At 45.2% G+C, this 18,457-nt stretch overlaps 1 protein-coding gene across 2 annotated transcripts in view; it reads right to left on the reverse strand.

Moving 5' to 3' along the window:
- The window catches only part of WWP2 (WW domain containing E3 ubiquitin protein ligase 2), a 151,955-nt gene that overhangs the window by 71,285 nt on the left and 62,213 nt on the right, over positions 1-18,457 (reverse strand). For both annotated transcript variants that reach the window (XM_032854054.1, XM_032854055.1), the window contains 2 exons: positions 8,248-8,385; positions 6,338-6,434 (listed from right to left, as the gene is read on the reverse strand). In XM_032854054.1, the coding sequence (XP_032709945.1) occupies positions 6,338-6,434; positions 8,248-8,385 (235 nt within the window). The remainder of the gene's footprint in view (positions 1-6,337; positions 6,435-8,247; positions 8,386-18,457) is intronic.

Here is an 18,457-nt window from a genome sequence, read left to right on the forward strand (position 1 = left end):
ACCATGCTGTACCCTCTTCCTGGAGTGACTTGCCTTACGCTGATACCACACTGGTCTGCAAACTCCTTCCAAAGTACAGCTCAAACGTGGGAGGCATTCCCCAAAACCCCCAGGTAGATTCAGGAACACTTCCCACTACCTTCCTCTCGCATGTGAACTCACCACCACTACACAGTCCATTGCGCTACACTGATGGTCACCTTCGTATCTCCCACTAGATGTCCTTGATGACGGGGAGCAGGGCTTTCTATGTTTTTGTCACCACAACCCAGCTCAGAGCCCAGCATTCTTGTCTGTGGAACCAATATTGCCTTCAAGTGCCGACATCTGCCTTACCTTGTCCTAGTTCCTGAAAAGTTCCCTACCAGCTTTCTGGCACACACCACACCTCTCTAGGCTCACGGAGAAGAAATGCCCAAAAAATACCTACAAAATACATAGATCTGAAGAGATAAGTGTATAATAATGTATAGTGCAGGATTTTAATTAGTGCAAAATTAATAATGTATAAATGAATGTGTAATTAATCTCCATGATTACCTTCCAATGCCTTGCTTTGACAACGCAGTGAGGTTCCTGTCCACGGTCTCAATCCTATTCCAAATAAACCAACTACTCAGGAAAGAGTCCCTTGTAAGCAGGGACTGAATCTTAGTTATTTCTAAAGGAATAAATGAATTCCACTTATTTCTCCTGTTACTCCTTTCTCTTCCTGAGCAATCCTGAGGCTCTACCCAGATGTGAAGTAGAAGCTGTTGGGTGAGAGGCTTGCATGAAAACTGTAAAGGTGTTCAACCGTATTTCATGCTGACCGGGTGACATCTCTAAGTAACTACAGTTTGGTCATCTCAAGTGCACGACAGGTAGCAGTGGCCAATGATGACTGAGAAAATGGCCCAGTGCCCAAAGGCTCAACTCCCGTCCTGTCCGTGCCTCTGTCCCCATTAGCTTTGCTTCCCAAACCCCCTTGGCCCTCCCAGGACTCTCAGCAGTGTTCCCAGCAGACTCACGCCCTGTTGAGTTTATTTTTCTTTCCTTTCTGGGCTCGGCTGTCTGCAGACACAGCTGATGAGCTATTTAGAGCTCACCAGAGACCTTGGGGCTTTGTAAGTCTCTGAGACGATAACTCTTTTAAATCTTCAGAGGTCATTAATGCCAAGGCAAGGGAGTCAATAAATTTCATATGCTTTCATCAAAGCAGGACAAAAAGGAAAAGAGGAAAGAAGGGTGGGTGAAAACTCTATCAGAAGAGGTTCTGAAACTTCTACATGTAGAAGAATCACAGGGGAGCGTGTTAAAACGTGAGGTCTGCCCAACACTGGCCAGTACTCGCAGCTGACCATGGACGTGGAATAATTCCAGGTCTCCATCCCTTCACACCAAACACACAGAGGCACATACCTCCTTGCACATCTGCATCTACGCTTCCACAAAACAAATGTGGACACACACGACAAAGGAAAATTAATTGCTTAAGCTCCTTACAGCTTCTTCAACTAGATCTCTTTCAGTTTTCAGCCCATTCATGAAATTCAACACCTCCCCTTTTTGTCTCCCCAGTTCCCTATAGAACTGTGGAAAATCTACAGGGATTCTTGACTGAGGAGCTAATTGGTCAAGTCAGAAGGCATCTCCAGCTGTGCTTGGAGGAGCAGCACGGCTCACAGACAGCCCTGAGGGTTTCAGCTGTGAGCTGGGTTTCCCTCCTTGCCCTGATTTCACAGAAACGGCTGGGGAAGCACAAAGGAAAAACTCACAGGTGACGGAGCATTAGCGAAGTACGGAGGACTCACACATCCCGACTTTCTACTCTCCAGTCTCGAATTACACACCCATTTCTAACCGAACAGTACCTCTGGAGACAGCTGTCAGTACCGGCGCGTATCCCTTCTGCCGGGTCCTTTCCCTCCACGGACGCCCCACTGGTGGCTTCTCTCGTTGACCATTCACTCCCTCCACTAGTCAGTCCCTGAGATATCGTACTGAACCCTCGCACAAGGAACTACAGTCTCTCTGCAAACTCCCACTTCCACTCTCTCCTCCATCTTTCCCTCCACACCCACAGATTTCTTCTCCCTCTGAACTGCCCGGATCGCTCATAGTTTTATCTGCCTGTTGCACACAGATCTCATGTATCATGAAGACTGTGAACCGGCCATGGAAAGGGGAGGCCATGCTCCTGGCAAGCCGTGTGCAGTGTGTGCACAGTACCAGGCACATATCAGATCTGCAAAACCTGAATTGACTTAGGCACCGTTCCCAAAGTCAGCTCTCATTCCAGCAAAATAAAATAAACGCTTGGGGATTATTAAAGGGTGTGGTAGGTACTCCCTGTGCCAACGAGCATGTGCTCTCCCAGGGGGCTCCGTCCCACACCAGGCCCGCTCCACCACTGCCCTGGAAGAAGGAACACTGGCTGAGGACGCCGGGCAGGATGACATGGACAGAATCCTGGGGCGCCACGTAATCATGCCCACTCCAATCAAACACTAAATAGTGTCAGGCCAGGCCTCTCAGGCCACTAACACTAGTGCTGTTCGGACACATTATCTGGCAGTGGCCGGCTTCCATCTGGAACCCGTTCCCCCCAACTCCCAAACTAAATTCTCAAGCCTCAGGCTGAAGTGACAGGAGCACGACCTATGAGGCCGATGTAAAGCACCGATTTCGAATCAGTGGCTACTGCTACATAGATCAACCAGGCAGAAGGAAGAGAAGTGGTTGTTATGGAGCTTGAAGAAATCCCAAGATCTGACATCTGTCTGCCTCAACAGCAAACGACAGTGTCCCCAACTAATACCATTGCTGTTCGGTTCTCTCAGATTGACAGAGGACACTTCTTCATTTTTTATTGTGAAATAAATCACACAAACCAAAGAATACATTAAGTATATGTTCAGTTCAAAGATGAGTAGGATGAACACTCGGGGACCCACCCCCCGTATCCACAGGGCAGGGAAATTTCCGTGTGCTTTTTCCTCATTTTACGCACCTCCAGCCCCACAGTGAAAACCAACCTACTAAATTCAAGGTCACTTATTCCCTTCCATTTTTTATGGCTTTACTGGTTATGGAGGCATCCATAAAATATATATATGGTTTATTTTGACATTTTTAAACTTTATATAAATTACATCATACTGTGGGATTTTCCCCTCATGCCCTGCCTCTCTTATTCAACATTATGTTTCTGAGATTCCACCATATTGATACAACTGCCTTTCACCCATTTTAGTATGGTATGGTACTTCACTGCAAGACTATACAACAATTCATATTTACCTTACTCAACCAGACCCACTGACAGCATACTAATACAGTGTGTCTATAAATCAGTTTATGCCACATGATAAAATAACTAGGGATGTCTCACCCAATTATTCTTTTTTTTTAAAAAACTGTATTTATTTATTTACTTACTTATTTACTTATTTTTTTGAGAGAGTGAGAGAACACGAGCAGGGCAGGTGGCAGAGGGAGAGGGAGAACCAGGCTCTCTGCTCAGCAGGGACCCATGCTGAGCAGGGAGCCCAATGCGGGGCTCATTCCTAGGACCCCGGGGATCATGACCCAAGATGAAGGCAGCTGTTACTGGACTGAGCCACCCAGACATCCCTCACCCAATTCTTCTCAAAGAGTGAGCAAGATCCCAGAAAGACAGAGCTTGGGGGGGAGGAGTCTTATTCTGCAAGCAAATGGTACCTTGATTGGATGACCTTGAGTAGATGAACCCCAAAATAAAACCCTTACATGGTTCCAGTTGGACAGCTTAATAAAGGAGGCAGAAGGAGAGGAAAAGATGTTTGACTTCACCATTTTCACCTTCGTGGACACGTCAAAGCATCTTTAATCAGAGTGAATAGCACCCAAGTCCAAAAAAAACCTACCCACCAGACAGCAAAGGCTAAATATTTAGTCTAGGAGGCAGCAGGCAGAAGCCCATCCTCTCTGCCCGAGGAAACCAAGGACAGCAGAGGATTGTCCTTGAATCCTGAAGGTTTGATTCGTCACCCTGCTAATTACAGACCTTGATGCCAAAACATTAGCCAGGCCACACTTCTCAGATTTGCAGGCGAGGAAATGGGTACAAAGGAGAGTCTCCAGAGCAAAGGCAGCCCCTGCCACTGTCCCTGAGCACTCCCAGTGTGCAAGGCCCTCACTCAGCCTGACACAGCTCATCTCAGTTAATTCCGACAACGACCCTGTGAGGCAGGCAATATCCCCATTTTGCATCTGAAAAAACTGAGGTGCCAAGAGGTTTAATGACTTGTCCAATATCACACAGCAAGTAAATGACAGGCCAAGACTCAATCTACTTTTTCTGCTAGTAAAGCCCCATACCCTGCTCCAGCCAACTACCCTACTACCACCTGCTTGCGCACACTTGTCTTCTTCGGTGCAGCGGCGACGGGGAAAACAGTTCATCAGGACAGAGAAGACACTGCCTGCAGGTGAACCTTTCAAAAGTGTCTGCTACTGAATGGGAGAAGGCTCCATGTGAATAAATACTTGGATGGCAGAGGCCTGTAAAAGCTCAGCAGCCATGCATGGAAAATGCTACAGGAGCGAAGCAGACAAGGGCGAGCTCCCAAAGCACTCAAACTACTTGGAGGGCACGCTGCCCACCCATAGTTAATTAGCATCAAATGTCTACTGTGGCTTATGAGAAAAGGTGCTTCCAATTCTCTGCTGAATTCCGGTTGCTGCTTTATAAGACAATAACCCTCAACACAAAACAACAAAGAAGGGCTCCTAGGACATGTGAGTTTCAAGATCTACTCACTAGAGAACTTCAGAGAGCAATAAATGGGTCAAGAACTTAATTCCAAAGTTGTTAAGGGTTGGACCCTGCCTTCCAGCCCCCAAATAAATGACATCAGTTGTATATGACACAAAACTTTCCAAGTTAGCTCAAAGACCAAGATGGCAGCTGCTAGGGCCAAAGCTAAGAAGGCATCTTTCTCAGAGAGCGAAATGCTGAGGTGTTCTTCTCCGCCACCAAAGAGATTCTGTTTTCTCTAGCTCGAGGTGTCCCTCATGCCTCTGTTGACACAACATTTGCCAATTATATCATTGGTCCTTACCCTGTGAGACTTGACTATTTATCCCAACTTATTAACTCATCTAGCAAGTCAAGGAAAAGAGTGAATGGTCTTCAGGAGGTGAGGCAACACCTTTGCACAGGCTTGAGGAAAAGAGAACAGGGAAATGGTACCCTGCCTTCTACTGACGCTACACACAAAAGATCCAAACATGCAAACCTCTCTTGCTCCCAACACCTCCCTGGCCAACCCTTAAAACCACTGAATCCAGAGACAGCTGATGGCTGTCATTACAGGGATCTTTCAAGATGCTGTGGGTAGGGGCACCTGGGTGGCTCAGTGGGTTAAAGCCTCTGCCTTTGGCTCAGGTCATGATCCCAGGGTCCTGGGATGGAGCCCCGCATCGGGCTCTCTGCTCAGCAGGGAGCCTGCTTCCCTTCCCCTCTCTCTGCCTGCCTCTCCACCTACTTGTGATCTCTGTCAAATAAATAAATAAAATCTTAAAAAAAAAAAAAAAAAAGATGCTGTGGGTACTGTGTTTCTCAAAGCATTACTCCCACTCCCTCCCTGGGATTTGTTCAGAAAGACTAATTTTACTAGTTTTTTCACCTACTCACTGCAGATAGTAACAATTTACAAACTACACTCATAAGATTCTTTTCCCTAACATTTCCTTAAAACATCTAGAGATTTTGTACACCGTGATAAATAAATAAATAAATAAATAAATAATTTTTAAAAAGTCCCCAACTCCATCCTCCCCATCTCTCTAACACCTGGGAATTCAGGTGTCATGGAAGTAAATTTGCACTGTTAACCCACACATAAGATGGGTATGTCAATAAATAAAATTAAGTCATTCCTCATAGCTATAATAAGTATAACGTAACTCAGACTCCAAGAGCAGGAGGGAATCATGCATCACCCCCAGAAACAGAAATGCACAACAGAAAATCTCACATACAAAGAACCATTGCTCTAAGCATTTCTGTGTGTATCCCAAAAGGGTAACTGTGGTTGCTGCCCCCATAACATAAAACACCAGTTAAGCTCTGTTCGACAGTCTCTCTTACCCAAAGAACCAGCTTAGCCAGTCCTGATCGCTGACAAGGAACCCCTGACCCTCCCGAGAATCCTGAATTCTGTACTCCCCTCTGGACCTCCTTAACACAGTGAGTCAGTTGGAAATTTCCAATAGTTTCTAACAGTAATTGTTCCCCGCCACCTCCCAACAGGTTTTCAATAGCTCTGAGCACCTTCCTAACTCCTCCTCATCCACAAGGGAGGGCTCTTACCGCGATCTCCCACCAAAGCAGTTTGTGCTGGGGGGCTGGTGCCGGTTCTCTGGAGCAACAGCAGTCCCGCTGGATTCTCTTGAGGGTGGCTGGGATCCTAAACAGGAGACCCATCACAAGAAAAGACAGAAACATTGAGAAGCTCAACCTTTGTTTGAGATGTGGCTCAGGAACGAAGTCCAGTTCGTGCATCCGAGTGCCCCACCACATGGGACCCTGGCAGTCTAGCCAGCTGCGGCCTCCCGCAGGAACAGGAATAGGGATAGCCAGATGGGATTCGAGCAGGGCCCCAGAGCAGAGACGCTCAAACCTGGGAAACAGCTCTTCTTCTCCAAGACCTTTAAGAACATCTGAGGCACTTATAAGCAACTTGCCTTGTGCATTTAATAAACTTTGGCCGCATCATAGGAGACAGAGAGCAGATGCTGACCAGGCAAAGTAGGGGCAAGCAGTGGGAGCATTTGTCCGTATCGCAACCGGAAAGCTTTTTAAAAATCCAAAGCCAATTCAATTCAAATCAAATCATGACACTCTTTTGCTCAAGAATCCTCAACAGCTTTCAGCTTCTTAGGATGAGGTCCAAAATCCTCACCAAGGTCTTCGAGACTGTGGTGATCTGAACTGACCTGCTCTTATGGGCTTACCTGCCACCACTCTCCTTCTTGCTCTCCCTGGTCCAGCCATCTGGACCACCTTTGCTTCCACTGCAGGCCAAGCTTATTCCCACCTCAGGGCCTTTGCACAGGGGATCCCTCTACCTCTTATTCAGCTACCCCATTCCCATACCTCCATCTTGGCCTGTCTAAACTCTTCAACTCCAGTGGGTCTCAGCTTCCTCAAAGAAATCTTTCCTGGCCCCCAATTTAAGTGAGATCCCCCTAAAGTATGAGAATCTCATATCACCTGGTACTTTTACTTCATTGCTTTTGTCATGATTACAATTACATAATTATTTCTTCGTTTACCTGTTTCATGTCTAACATCCCTGCACCCACCAAGTAAATCATGAGCTCCTAGGAGTAGAGACCATATGAATTTTCCCCTGCCATCTGGCTAGCACCTGGTCCAAGATTTAGTACATACCAGGTGCTCAATTATAGAAATACGTGCAGAATGAGTTAATAATGCATGTTTCCTCCATGCACCTACAGTACCCGAAGCATCACTCCATCCAGGGAGGATTCTCCAGTCAAGGCCCATCCAATCACTGAGATTCTACCCAAATGCCCTTAAAATAGAATTCAAATTTCATTCCCTTGAAGCTCCAGAAAGGCTGTTTAGGGCTTGGAAAGTGCTATAGTTACCTCACATTTAACGAGAAAAATTGTGGAGAAACCCAACCCATCTCAGACCTCAGACTTCATGAAATAATTTCCTGCTAGATCCAAAGCTGATTAATTTCAGACTAGATCAAAAGAAACAAACTGCCCTCACTCAGGACAGAGTGGGAGATACTCTAATTTCCCTGCTTCTGCCTGTATTTTGCTAGTGTGAATCTCTAAGACACACAGTCCCCTTTCCCAACCAATACCGTCATATAAGTCACCTCCAAGATCCCCCAGGAAGTGTAACTGTACTGGGAGGAAAAAATGGGCCCAAGTAACATTTAATAAAGACACTTTATGTTCCAGAGCCCATGTGGGATGAAAAAATATTTTCTCTGCCCTCAAAGCAAAACAACAACACACTTGACATTTATTTTGGTCCTTTATCAGAAAGCTGCCCTTAAAAAACCATGTCACAGTTTTGATCATGCTAAGATTGTTAGGAGGATTCAGGACTAGCTACAGACCAGGGCTGAGTGGGACCCAAAGGCAGGTACCTGGTGAGAACCAAGCCCCGGGCACCCCCCACCCCAGCCCTGCCCCACCCCATCCCGGCACAGCCCCGGGGAGCAGGGCGGCACTCACCGTCTGTCACGGCGCTGCCATTAGGCACACTTCCCAGATCAACAGTTGGCCCGTCCAGGAAAATTGTCAGCTCACCACCCGAGACAACACCGCCTTTGTTCTCCGTCTGCAGGTTCAGGGTCAACTGCGTGTTCTCCACTGTTGAACACGAAAAGCAACAGGGATGGACTAAACCAAATGCACCCCAAGTTAAGATTCTGTAAGTTCTCTGCCCTCATTTAACCTACTCTGGCACCCCGGCAATATTTTTCTGTCACTTCAAATTTGTCTTGTGGCATGGAAAGAGGAATGGGAAGGAATAGGTCTCATTGTCATCACTGTTGTATTAGACTGCGGGGAAAGGCTGGACTCTTGTTTTTCTAAACATGTTGTATCTTTATAATTTCAATGTGACTGATTTGTTTGGTTATACTTGCAGGACTGTGATAAAAGTCCAGAGATATTGATGGCGTATAGAGGAAGCAGTGAGAAGCAGCATCCCCCTACCCACATAAAGAATGGTGGCAAAAAAGAAGAGAAACAGGTCAGGAGACCCTTAGGAAATGTCATCAGGAGTCGTCTCTAGGTGAAGAATTAAAGGGGCTTCTTCTCAGATTATCTGTATTTTTAAAATATTGTTTTTAATTTTCACTTCTGAAGATGTTTCACTTAGAAATAAGGAAAAATGTTTAAGCAACAGAAGTTCAACAAAGGTAAGTGAGCCCCACAACAGTCACATGGCCCTGGGTTAGTCCCTGAGGAGAAAGCAGTCGACAAATGGCTCTGTAAGGAGTAAGAAGGCACCTTGCTGTCACCTGGCCCCTAGAACACCAGGCAGTGAAGTCCTGTGGGCGAGCAAGAAGAGTTGGGAAACTACAGAAGAAACAGAAAAAACTGACACGAGGCAGAAGCCCCAAGCCCTCCATGGTCTGGAAACTGCTGCACCCCACCCCCCAAACCTCACCACCAAGACTGGCCACACGGAACAGCTTCCACCCAGTTACTGCTCAGGAGCTAAAACCTCCAGTTCAGGGTCATTCGGTAATGACTGAGAGAACAACATTTATGAGGATTTCCAAAGGGCACGTGGTTGTTCCATGCCTTCCCACACCTTACAGAGCCAGGCTAGGAGAGCACCTTATATTCCAACCTCCCTCCCCACCCACCACCCATGAAACCACCTGCTCTACTCTATCTCTTAATTGCTACTCTATTATTATAAGCTATCTCACTGGTTTTCCATCACGAGGCAGCATATACATAAAAAAGTCTCTCTTTTAAGTACTTTCGAGAAACAAACTCCCCCAACCAAAAAAGCCAGCCCCAAATCTAAGATACAGACACAATCCTTTAAGAACTATGGAAAAGTCTGGATCAATTCAAGGAGAATAATCTGCAGTTCTGGGGAAGGAAGTGTCACGATAGGTGCAATTTACCTTCAACTGGTTCGGGGCGGGGGGCGGGGGGGGGGAATGCACATGCCCACAGGACTCACACATACAGATAAAACAAATGCAACAAAATGGTAACAAGTGTGGGGTCAAGGTGGAGGGCATCTGGGTGTACATTGGATTCTTCTTTCCATTCTCTTGTCTGTTCGAAAATTTCATAATACAAAGTTGAAAAAGGGGTTTTTTTTATTTGGCAAGGCTATTAAAAAATTAAACCTCTGAGAACAGAACACCCCATTATTCTCTTTGAAAAAAATACCTGAGCCAGGGGAGCCCTACAATGGATAATGGGACTACAGAAACCATTAGCTAATTGAGTGACAGACTTGAGCGTACAGGGGAGGCTGAAAGGAGTAAGTGTGGCTGGAAAACATACACTGGAAGCTGAGTTATAAATAGCAGCCTTAGCCACTTCGCCTCTGGGGCCCTCGGGTTTCACTACAGCCACACGGACGACTCTACAAAGGGCCTTTCTCTTGCAGCAGGTCTTCCTACTGCCTTTTGAGGCACTGCTCAAACACCAAGAAGTCGCTGAAAAAAGGGGCATGGTAAGTCAACTGCCATAAACCAGAATGAGACTGTGCCCAGGAAGCGCACCAGTCACTCTCGGCTTCGTCATCCCCACCCCACCAGTGGTCATGCCGTCCACGTGTGTGTAGAGAGCACCTACTAGTTGAGTCACTGAGACTTTTTTTTTTAAGATTTTATTTATTTATTTGACAGAGAGAGAGTACAAGTATGCAGAGCAGCAGGCAGAGGGAGAGGGAGAAGCAGACTCCCTGCTGAGCAGGGAGCCTGATGCGGGACTCGATCCCAGGACCCTGGGATCATGACCTGAGCTGAAGGCAGCCACTTAACCGATTGAGCCACCCAGGTGCCCCGGGTCACTGAGATTTAACAGCAACCAAACGGAAAAAAATTGTGTGCCTGGGTGTTTCTGTTTTAGTTGGGGAAAACAGACAATTAGCAATTTTTTTAAAGACAACTGCATCATCTGTCAGATGGTGGCAAGGGCAGGAGAAACCAATGCACAGAGGAAAGAAGAGGGTGAGTGCTAGAGATGGCAGGAGGATTTGCCGTTGTAAGAAAGGCTCGCTGGGGAGGTGACAACTGAGCAGAGACTGAAAGGAGGAGGAGCCAGGGGAAGCTGGGTAGGTGTCTGGAGGAAGAATATTTGAGAATATTCGTCAGAGAGAAAAGGAAGCACAGAGGCCCCACACAGGAGCAGGCCTAGCATGTCTGAGGAATGGCAGGGAGGCTGGCATGGCTGGAGTAGATGAGGGACGACATGAGCAGATGAGGGCAAGAGATAGGTCCCCAGAGCCCACAAGAAAAGCCTTTGAAGCTCCCGCAAGGTCTCTGCATTTCCTCTGCATGAGACTGGGAGCCACTGGGGGGCTGTGAGCAAAGAAGGGCCATGAGTGGTGCTTAGTGGAATCCCTCGGGCTGCGGAAGGAGCAAGGGCTGAGGCAGACAGACCTGGGAGGAAGTCAGTGCGATATTCCAGGTGGAGCAGCTGGTGGCTTGGGCCAGGACAATGGCAAGGTCTTCCAGGAACACAGTGCTTAAGGAAGACTCTACCTTGGCTTCCTCCCTCACGTGTGTTAGAAAAGACCCATGATTCCCCAAGCACATGGGCCCACCAGTCTCTCGGAGTCTTGGGGCAAAGGACAGGCAGGTGCTGGAGAAAGGGCCAACTTAGAGCATGGCTCGAGGAAGTCTGATTCATTTATAAGCAGATGGAACATATATAATGAAAATATCCCGCTGGCAAGAGGCTTCCGTTCTCTGAGAAAGCCAAAGGCCTGAGCTCATGCTAACTTCAGCAGTCAACAAACGGTACTTTGGTTACGGGATTGTGCCCTTCTGTTCTACATACTGTCTGGTTAGCCAGGCCTTATAATGCTACATCATGAAGGTCAAGACAGCAGTAGAGCTGACTATCAGAACCTACGGAAAGAATCTGGAAAATGTCAAGGACCATGCCAGGAGAACCCTTCAAACACTGGCATACCAAGAGAGACCAGCAAACATCCAGGTGCTTCCAAATAGAGGCACACGCCACCTCGTCAAAAAGGAAAACAGAACCCGATCAGATCAAGTCTCTTGATCTAACTTTGAGTTTACAGGAGACACGGAGGGACAGAGGAACAACAGCAAAATCCAAAAGGTGGGAAAGTACAGGACAAGCTGTCCAGTTTTTGCAACACTGAACTGGTGTGGACAAAAAGAAGGAGAACGTATCAGTTAAAAGAGACTGAAGAGACATATCAGCGCCATTCGGATCCTGATTCAAACAAAGCGAACAAACGGATATTAGAAACTTCAAGACAACTAGGAGATGTAAAACTGGGCTAGTTGATAATACTTAAATAACTACCATTATGCTTTTTAGGTATGAAATTGGTTTTATGGTTATGGGAGCCCTTCTCTTTTAGAGCTCCCTACTAAAATATCTGTGAATGAAATACACCTGGGCTTTAAGGAAAAATGACCGAGGAGACACCTGGGTGGCTCAGTCCATTAAGAACAGACTCTTGAGGGTGCCTGGGTGGCTCAGTGGGTTAAGCCTCTGCCTTCAGCCCAGGTCATGATCTCAGGGTCCTAGGATCGAGTCCCGCATCGGGCTCTCTGCTCAGCAGGGAGCCTGCTTCTCCCCCATCTCTCTCTGCCTACTTGTGATCTCTCCCTGTCAAATAAATAAATAAAATATTTTAAAAAAAAGAACAGACTCTTGATTTCTGCTCACCTCATGATCTCAGGGTGATGAGATTGACCTCCACCAAGGGCTCTGGTCTGGAGGGGGAGGGGGGAGCCGGGTCTGCTTGAGATTCTCTCTCCTTCTACCTCTGCCCCGCCCCAGCTTGCAGGCACATGCTCTCTCACTCACCAAAAATAAATTAAATGGGGGGAAAAAAAAAACCCTAACCCAGTAAGGGGTGGAGTAAGAAGAAAGATGAAACAGGAATGGCCATTGTCGATGGCTGTGGAGCTGCGTGACAGACACTCATGGACTCTTCTTTCCACTTTCATGAATGCATGACATTTTCTATAATAGCTTTTTTTTTCCCCCCAAGCCAGCATACTTAAGGCACAAACAGTGACTCGAATCAACTAAAAATAAGAATTCGAGATTATATATACAATCTGAAACACAAAAAGGTAGGGGATCTACAATCAAGCTGCTTCGGGAGGAACTCCTACTCTCATTTTTCCTTACTTCAAAGCCTCAGATTTACAAGTGGCTTCACGTTAATCATTTCCTATTGGGAAGAGCGGTTACGTGCAATAAAGATGAGTAATATTTTTCTAAGAGTTATTTTCCCTTTCTTGACTTGGACTTTTTAACGTGTTTTTTGCATATGGTATTAATAAGTATAGATAAATAGAGCATGGAAGTTGCCTTCCTTATTCCAACAAAAGAGAAAATGAGGTAAACCAGAACTGCCAAACTGTGCCACTGGTAATGGGATTCAGTTATGAAATCCAGAACTCCTGCCTAGACAGCTTCACTGTGGTGTGTGAGAAAGAATGTTCAACTTTAGAATCTTCTATCATCACTGCCCTTCCCGCTCACACAGCACGACAATGTATATGCATGTACACACCTATCTTTTAAAAGGAAAGATCTTGGGGTGCCTGGGTAGCTCAGCCCATTAAATATCCAACTCCTGATTTCAGCTCAGGTCTTGATCCCAGCGTTGTGAGATCAAGCACCATGTTGGGCTCCATGCTGGGTGTGGAGCCTACTTTAAAAAAAAAGAAAGATCTTATTTTTTTCTTTTTCTTCCTCACCCAGAATACAAATGTAAAGATTTACCAGGAAATGTGAGAAAAATAAAATTGGACACAAACATAGGGTACTTTTAAGGGAGACTAAGTACTGTCGGGTCAAGTGTCTCGGAAGCCCAACGAAGATGTGATTGATCTGGCCTTAACGGAGCTGCTCAGTGGAACAAACAAACCTTCTTCCTGCCTCCCTCTGCCCTCAGTCCCATAGGCCCATCAAAAGAAAGTGAAAATAAGCAGGGCATTCATTAACAGGTCAGTGTTCATTCTACACAGAGCTGTGAAACACTGGTGCACAGAGGAACAGAACCAGAGGAAATTCCAGAAGGGCAGAGAGTAAATAGTCTCCTTTCCATTCCCCGGCTCCCTGTAACTCAGACACACACAGGCTGGAGTGTACCCCAGGTTTAAAGAGAACACTCTTTCACATTCCCTTTGCAGTAAAGGAAGCCAGAGGCTTCCAGGATTTACTGTTACGATGTCTCTTTGGCTTCCAAACTTACCCAGAGCCTAACAAGAGAAAGTCTTTTCTAGCAAGCCACCATCAGATTATAAACATTGGAATTCTTGTTGGGGTACCAGTGTTGACTTGGCTTCACCCCATCTCCCCTCAGCCCCCATCACTGACAATTTGGCAGGCTCTTCGTAGAACACAAGGTGCAAATACGAGTCTACTGGGGTCTTGAGGCCTCTTCTGTATTGTGCTACTGAGAGTCCCTCAATGGTCCCTAAATCAAAGTTTTGGTCTATGGGGTTGCATTAACTCCACTCAAAATGAAAATAGCTTCATTTTATAAAGCCAGGTTGTAAACTTTCATATTCTCTCTTTTGTTCTTATTCATTCATTCAAGAAGCATTTTCTGGGCCTCCACTATCCGTCTGACACTAGGTGAGAGGCTGGGTTATAATGCAGAATGAAAATAGACTAAGTCTCTGCATTGAGGAAACTCACAAGTCACTTGAGAGAAAAGGAACTAAATAATCTCACAAAGCATGTAAAACTGCAACTGTATTAATAGACTTCATGGAAGACATCTATGGTCTCATGAGCCCTGGATGGCTGGTCTCATCAATGCATCAGGGAAAATTTCCTAAGGAACTGACAACTCAACTGTGCTCTGAAGTTACAGGCATAGAGCACGTTGAAGGGTAGGATAGAATACAGAGGAAGACCAAGTGAGGCAGAGGAAATACCATGTGCAAAGGCCTTGTGGCACAAACGCACTCAAGAAACTGAACACAGATGAGTAGGGATGGAATGGAATGTGATCCAAATGGGGTAGATGACCCAGATGGTGGCCATACATGACAGTGCCTTATGGGCCCGCCATGCTAAAAAGTTTCTCTCTATCCTAAGAGGAGGAGTGTGGTACTTAAGGGTTTTTAATCAAGCTGTAACAAGATCAGCTTTGTGATTTCAAAAATCGTTCTGTCTGCAGTGTGGAAAAGACTGGAGGGAAGTAAGGACAGATACAGGCAGAGCAGACAGGAGGGTAAAAGAAAAGACCAGGCCAACAGAGGTGGAGATGAAAGAGGTGGGCAAACTTGTAAAGGTAAAACCCAAGAGAACCTTAAAATAGATTAGCAAAGTAAACAGGCAAGAGCAGTAGAGGAATTGAAGATGACTCCTGAGTTTCTAACTTATTTTAAATAAATAAATGGTGGATCTACAAACTGAAATATGGAACAGTGGAAAAGAGTCATGCCTGGGAAAGAGTGAGTTCAGATTTGGACGTGTTTCTGACATATGCACAAGAAGACAGCAAGAAAACAGTCAGGTATGTGGGCATGGAGCTCATGGGAGAGATCTAGGCTGAAGATTCAAATCTATGGGTCACCTGCACATGGTGGTTATGCATAAAGAGGAGGTACGGACGAGAATGTGATCACAGAAGATGGAATGATAGGAAACTCAGCTAACAAACAGATGACGATGACCTTGCAAAACAGAGAATAGTTAGAGGCGCAACGGGAAAATCAGAAAGGACTCCCAAGAAGGCAGGAAACACGCTCCAAAGCATGGATGGAGACTCCACCCTTAGAAAGAGGAAGAGGGACACCTCCTCTCCTACCAGAGGAAAGAGGGAGGAGGAACTAGGCACGCGCATCCTCATTTTAGTACATGACAGATTTTGTTAATCATCATCATCCTTATTTCTCTGAACTCAAGTCAAAAGCCAAAGCCCATGCAGAAACAGACATTTTTTCTTCACTTACAAGAAAAAAAAGGAACACAGGCATACACTTTTCATAACTGGCCCCTCGTCACAGTCATCCATCGAGAAAGGTACATTAGAGACAAAGTCTCTCTTGAACCGACTGAAGGTCCTTTTAACACAGGATACAAAAGGCCTCATCTTGGTAAATCTCAATGTCAAGCTGTAGCATATTTTTTAATTTTTCAAGGGGGAATAAATTTTTCAGGGGGAATAAATACAGATCTGGGAAAGTCAGGTCTTCAGAATAAACTATCAGCCCATCTGAGTTACTGCTGCCTTGTCATTAGAGCTTCTTGTCCCTGATGGGAAGGAAAGTCCTTGTCACCCATGAAAGTAATTCCTAGATTCCTATACCACAGCCCCTTAACAGCTCATCCATTCTCTGTGCCCTCAGGGAAACTCAGCAACACACCACGTCTCCCGGGTGGCATAGGATCAAAGCCATGTTTATAAACATGGCAGGGGAAGGCTTTCAATGAACAAACCTCTCCTTTTCAAAGGTCTTTAAATATAAAACATAGGAGCCCAGCTAGAAGAGAACTTTCACCATTAAGATTCCGCTTTTAAAAAGTAAGCAGTTATAAACTTCCAGTTATAAAGACTGAGGATGTAATGTACAACATGGTGATTACAGTTAACACTGATCTATTCAAGAAAGTAACTAAAAATTCTCATCGCAAGGAGAAAAACACATTTTCTTTTTTCTTTCTGAATCTGTTTGAGGTGATAAACATTAGCTAAACTTGTGGTAATCATTCCGCACAAACACACGCAAAAATCTCCTTTGTGAGCAACTGCTTTTTTAAAAATTAGAATGTCAGATAAGTGAAATGCTATGCCACAATGAAGGTATGGATTAATGATTACAAAGAGTATATAAGAATATAAAACATTATTCACACTACATTAAGTTAAAAGAAAAAAAGAACATGAAGCTATAGAATGTACCCTATTACTAAAATCCTATAAAAATAAATATGTAAAGGGACAAAGAAATGAATCAGAGAAAAACAGTAAGTTGTGTTTGAAGAGTAAGATTATAAAACAAGGTTTTATTTTTTAAATTTCCATTATCTGCAGAGTGGACAAATTTTTTTTTTCTATCAGTTAGACAGAAATCTATCAGATAGAAATGCCTATCAGGTTAGACATGTACATGGAAGTATTTACACATGAAATGACAGGATGTCTACGATTTGCTTTCAAACACTCCCCCAAAAAAGCTGGGTCTGGAGGCGAAAGACAACCTGACACATGCTGATCCTTCTTAAAAGTGGGTAACAAGTACGGGATGGTTCATTACACTGCTCTACATTAATTTATGTTTGATACTTTCCATAATAAAAAGTTTTTTTAAATGTCCTATTTATGCTATAAAATATTGCCTTCACAATAAATAATATGAACTTTAAAAATAAAAAATAACAACAGCAGGCTTATTATGAAAAACTGAAATGGGGCACCCGGGTGGCAATCAGTTGAGCATCTGACTCTTGGTTTTGGCTCCAGTCATGATCTCAGGGTTGGGAGATAGGGCTCTGCATTGGGCCCTATGCTCAATACAGAGTCTGCTTGAGATTCTCTCTCCCTCTGCCTCTGTCCCTCCCACTCACGCTCTCTCTAAAATAAATAAATCTTTTTTTTTTTTTTAAAGATTTTTATTTATTTGACAGACAGATCACAAGTAGGCAGAGAGGCAGGCAGAGAGAGAGAGGAGGAAGCAGGCTTCCCACTGAGCAGAAAGCCCGACGCGGGGCTCGATCCCAGGACCCTGGGATCATGACCTGAGCCGAAGGCAGAGGCTTTAACCCACTGAGCCACCCAGGTGCCCCTAAAATAAATAAATCTTTAAAAAAAATTAAAATAATATGCAAATGCAAAGATGACACCTGCGCCATAAAAACTACACATTCCAAATCCCTTCCCCAGGATATTACTCATAGCTGTTGACTTTGTTTGAAGTCATTGTACTTGCCAGCAGTAACACAAATACACATAGATAAACTACACATCCAAAACTGACTTTATCCGAGAAGTCATAACCTTCGATTTTTCACTTAATGTGTTCCATGAAGCTTCAAAAATATATACAGAAGCAATCTATCCATTTAGGGGGCTTTTCGGATCGAGGAAGGGGCATGTTCAAGGTGAATTCAGCCTGGACTGTAATGCCCCCCTCTATGAAATAAATGTATGTAATGTGTGTATAAGTAAACACTAATTAAGAGAAGGGAGGAGAAGCAAGAGGGTGGGAAGGAAGGCACAGAGATCATAATCTCAGAAATGGGCGCCATGCTGTCCTGTGCATCATAAACAGCATCCCCCAAGCCCGGGGTGAAGATCTCCACCCTGTACCTAACAGTGGCCCTAAACGCTACCATCTAATTACAGCATCCATGCTCTGGTGCACTATTGCTCTCCCTCCTGACTCACCACTCTCTGCCAAGAGCTAAGTCTCCTCCTTTAAGAAAAATACTCTGAGCATCCTGGAAGACTGGAGGAAAAGGGAAAGTAATACACTCGAGTGAGATAAATAAGGCTTCATCCTAACACTCTTCCAGCAGCCACAACGCCTGCCCTGGGAGAACCTGGGAGACTGGAATGGACAATCGGGCAGAAGCTGCTCCCGAGTAACTGGCGTAAAGTAGAGACCTGAACATTTGATGAAATGTTGCAGGGGTTTCTTTTTGTTTTGTTTTGTTGGCAAGGGGAAGGAAACAGCTCACATCCAGGCAACAGTCTCATTTTCCTATCACTGATTCTGGGCTCTCC

Source organism: Lontra canadensis, unplaced genomic scaffold, assembly GCF_010015895.1.
Source record: "Lontra canadensis isolate GAN:19392208 unplaced genomic scaffold, GSC_riverotter_1.0 scaffold8, whole genome shotgun sequence".
Taxonomy (NCBI): domain Eukaryota; kingdom Metazoa; phylum Chordata; class Mammalia; order Carnivora; family Mustelidae; genus Lontra; species Lontra canadensis.